The 4,713-nt window shown below is 38.8% G+C and overlaps 1 protein-coding gene across 1 annotated transcript; it reads right to left on the reverse strand.

Annotated features, from left to right (window-relative positions):
- Positions 1–345: 345 nt before the first annotated feature.
- On the reverse strand, positions 346–4,463 carry LOC309480278 (L-rhamnose-binding lectin CSL3-like; the record flags this gene model as incomplete). Its single annotated transcript, XM_082144689.1, has 10 exons — positions 346–530; positions 765–885; positions 1,002–1,046; positions 1,188–1,297; positions 1,417–1,552; positions 1,707–1,763; positions 1,861–1,884; positions 3,011–3,079; positions 3,511–3,582; positions 4,256–4,463. 10 exons carry the CDS (start codon positions 4,461–4,463, stop codon positions 425–427), a joined length of 948 nt encoding a protein of 315 aa, XP_082000815.1. The 3' UTR covers positions 346–424.
- Positions 4,464–4,713: the final 250 nt, after the last annotated feature.

Here is a 4,713-nt window from a genome sequence, read left to right on the forward strand (position 1 = left end):
TCCTCTGAAGAGATTTAATGTCATTTATCTTCAGTTGGATTAAACAGCATTACCAGTTTCACTTGTGACCAACCAGACAGACTTTATTTCTGTCAGATAATTACATAAGCTCTTATTGAGAATTAACAGAGGTGTATATGTTGATGAATCGTTTCGTTTGATGTTACCATCATGGTGATCAGTGTTTACTTTAGTTGGGTTCTTGACCCTTGTTAATTTATTTTTTCAGCCATTGTAGATGTTTTCAGAAAACATTTCAGGATTGATAAAAGCATTTAGAAACAGGTTGTTTTTGCACTGAAATTCTCAGACCATTTTTAAAGCATCTGCATTCCACTTTATTTGTAATATTTACTTTTTTTTGCTTTCATTGTCATTTGCCATGATCAGGACACAAGGTACATTTGTGGCAGGACGGTCAATATCATTTACAGCAGTATGTCACTTCCAGATACTTATAAACACCCACACATGGATCAGAGAAGACAGAATTTGAAGCATTTAGTTGACAAGACTTCTTCCCATCACACCTTAAGAAAACAAAATTGGAAAAGTTAGAGGAAAGAGAGATTGTCTATTAGCATCATTCTACAGCCTCTCAAAAATGTAAACTAAAAATGAATGTTTCTTTGTCCATATTAAGTAGCCATTTAATAAACAGGATAATGGTCTCAAATGTACACTTACCCTTTGATGTATTGAATATGTAAAAAAAATAAAATAATAAAAGATAGTGAACCCTAAAGTGACTGTAGATGAAGTACCTGGAACGCAGGCTGCTGGTCTGAGGGGAGTAACAGTCTGGACTGGTTGCGAATTCATGAGGGCAGGTTACGAGATCTCGTCTTCCATAATTGGCATGATGAACATAAATAACACCTTTACCTTTTGATACACAGACACTTGGTGAGAATTTCCTGAATGATTGTTTGTATTGTGGACTGGAGGCTGTACACTAACCTCAGCATAGTAAAAGAACATACAGAAAGAGGAGAACTTACCACACTTAATGACGCTTTGACTATTTTCACAGGTTACACTTCTTTCTACATTTTATTTGGGTGGAAGGGGAGCAGAGGTCAGAAATATACAGTAACTACCAGTACAAGATATTCAAATATTTTTACTCATTTGCTACACCTTAATTTATAAAATATTCAGCTTAATTTACGATGGAAGTTACTTACTTGCTGGGACACAGTCATAAGACAGATCCAGGTATTTATAAGTTCCATAACAAGGATCAGAGAAAACAGAGTTCACTGCAGGAACCGTACAGCACGTACTACCATCACACCTGATTCATGGACAGACAATGACAAGTACTTAAGATTCATATTGTCTGTATATTAAAGCTATTGTGCTTAATGTATAAAATGAAGTTGTACATTTTCCTATGCAATCAGTTAAACCTACCGAGCAGACATTATAGAGAGGGACTCTGCTGTTTTGCAGCGTGTATTTGAGATCTGATTAGCTGGTTTCCCACTAATGCACGTTTTGGAACAAGTCCGCCCATAGTTGGCTTGATTGACCTTTATGAAACCCGAATCTATTGTTTAAAGAAAAGACACAGAATTGTGGTAGTTTAAGGACATTCCATGTGGTTGGAGACACAAAGGCTCCAGATCCCCGTATGACCCCGTTCCCTGCACTCATACGGTTGCATTTAGGAACAAAAGCCAAACATATGACTAATTACTCACCACAGGTGAGATGTGCAGATTCTCCTTCACATACCACAATTTTTTTTGCTTCTGCACCTGCAGAGAGGAATCGGAAGTAAGATTACTTAAACGTTCTGTACTTGAAAGTATTCATTTAATCAGACAAAACATGTATTAGTCAGTATTGCCTTACCATGTTGATACAGAAACAGCAGCACTGAAAATCCAATAAAAACAAGTTGAAACATTTTAAATCATGCATTGAATTGGTTCTAAATTAGTACTTACAAGTGATCCAGCTCAGCTTTTTCACCAGCATGTTGAATGTGTGAACAGAAGGAAAGCCCTGGAATTATTTTAAAGGGACACGTGAGCACACAGTATTTATAACAAAAACAAGATTCCAAAAGACAAATTTTCACTCAAATTATTGCAGAAAAGGACTGAATTCCATTACAACACCCTTATATTGTTCAATTTAGCACAGGTTAATCCAAGTGCAATTTACTGAACAAACAAATACAAAATAAACAATACATGACTACAAATAGAGAAGCATAAACATGAGACTCACCAAACAGCAGTTACAGAGAACAAAGCTTGACAAGAATCTAAGGGAACTCGATGCCTATATATACACAAGGACTAATCACATAACAAGACACACCTGAAAGTAAGCAACACCATTAACCAATAGGCTTGTTTGAGATGCGCCTTGCCTCGCCTGAAATGAATGCGAGAGTAGGCGGATGCAGTGAGGGGAGGAGTGAAAAAAGCGCAGGCAAGACGGACAGTTCTCTCTTCTCGCAGTGGATCTGACACCTGTGAGATCAAATATGGATATCGTGGGATTCAAGGGATTCACGCTCGTGACCAGTGTTGCTAATAAACTGGATGTAATTTAAGTTCTGTTGCTTTTATATAAAAATCATTATAATGAACAAGACACCCATTTAATTAGGCAACATACCAAAGATGTGTTTATCAATCATTTTTACTTTAATTACAGACATGTTTTATATATATTTTTATAAATATGACAACAATCAAATAACCCATAAATCACACTGTCAGAGAGTTTGGGAATACTAACACTTAATTTATACACATAAAAACATGAGATCAGAGTTTTAAAATCAAACAATTTAAAAGAGAACAAGTATGTTGTTGCTGTGTCGTCAGCAAGTCGTTTGCCATCGTGCTTTTGATCAGCGCAGTCAGTGGAGAGCAACTGCGCTCGACTGCAGAATTCGACACGTCCGCCTTGCGATCGCGAGAGGTTTTTTGACATATGTCAGCATGACATCAGAGCAAGGCGGACCGCTCTAGGACACATTTCTAACCGGCATGCATCTCGCGGTGATCACCGGCGATCGGTTCTGCGCAGATTTTGCTCATCTCAAACAAGCCTTCTGTGAAGACACAACTGAAAACCACATGACAAGACCATAAACCAATGAGAACAAGACATGGCAAAGGAACCAAATCCACAGGGTGCGTCTCAATCAGCTCCCTGACTCCAGAGTCCATAACCAACAGAAGGTCAATGAAAACTAAAACTAACAATTCATAATGATGACATTTTATACAGTACATGTATTTCATTATTTATGTATAATTGTATTTCTTCCACATTTATTTGTTTTCATTTATTTATACATTTATTTCCACTTTTATATATTTCCACATTTCTTTATGTATATTTGTATTTATGTCTACATTTATTTATTTCCACATTTATTTATTTCAAAATTTCTTTGTCCGTATGGTAATGAGGGGGGCGTGTTTTACTTCAGACATTGCAATCGATCTCGGAGTGGCAGTGCTGAAGCTTTGAGGTCACCTTGTGGTGTGACCAAACCAAACGCAAGAGATTTGTTGATGTGCCTTTGCAAGTCACACAGGGAATGGATGACTGAGAGATGGGCAATATGGCCATAATCTTATATCACGGGTTAAGTCATTGAATATCACCCTAACTTTATGTATATTGGGTGAGTATCCACAGGGCCATATAGGCAGGGATTTATAATCACAGAGGTCTCAAATTGAGTTAGGGTGGTTCGGGGACACCCTCCCCCGAGAAAATTTAGATTTCTCTGATCTACATATGTGGACATTTTAAGACATTTGAAAGCCAGAAAAACTATGTCAGTGGTCAGTAGATTATTTGTCAATACCTACTCTCTCCTCTCTCCATCACTCTTCTTTTTATCCCAGTCTCCTTATCTTGGATATCTATATAATATCCCTTTCTCTTCCTTTCCTGAAGCTGAGCTTTGACTAATAGTCTTTTCATTTTCATCTGTGCCAGTGAAGAAAGTAAACATATAGGGTAAACTGATATTTATGTTGTATGAATCATTTTCTTAGATCAGTGAATTTACTGATCTTGGATATGTGTCAAATTTCGACACAGCATTCACCTTGCGGTAATCCACACAGAATCAGAAGGAGCCGTCCGTTTTGGGTACCAAAACTATTGGATTCCTCTATCACTCCCATCTCTAGCATTGCCTCTTATTCAGACTGAACGACCCTTTTTTTGTGCTCAGGTAATCTATTTGGCCGGCTGCGCACTACGATACCTGGCTCTGTCTCAATGTGGCGCTGAATGAGGTCCGTTCGACCAGGCAGGGGCGAGAACACATCCGCAAATTCTGCTTGCAACTTGACTACATCATTGAGCTGGGACGGCGAGAGGTGATCTCCTCCCGAAACCAGAGCCAAAGATTGAGGTTTTGTGCATGCTTCTGGTCCGAGATCTTCCTCTCCGCTCACCAATGTCGCCAGCATCACTGACTCCGCCTCATTCCATTTTTTTAGGAGGTTGAGATGGTAAATCTGATGTGCCCCGCCCCGGTCTGTGCGAACTACCTCATAATTGAGATTTCCGACTTGCCGTGTGACCTCAAAGGGTCCTTGCCACTTTGCAAGTAATTTCGAGCTAGAAGTGGGAAGTAATACAAGTCCTTTCTCTCCCGGTGCGAATTCACGTAATCTAGTTCCCCTGTTGTATAGCCGGCTTTGTTTGTCCCGAGCCTGT

Source organism: Leuciscus leuciscus (assembly GCF_965113295.1).
Source record: "Leuciscus leuciscus genome assembly, chromosome: 18".
NCBI classification, from domain to species: domain Eukaryota; kingdom Metazoa; phylum Chordata; class Actinopteri; order Cypriniformes; family Leuciscidae; genus Leuciscus; species Leuciscus leuciscus.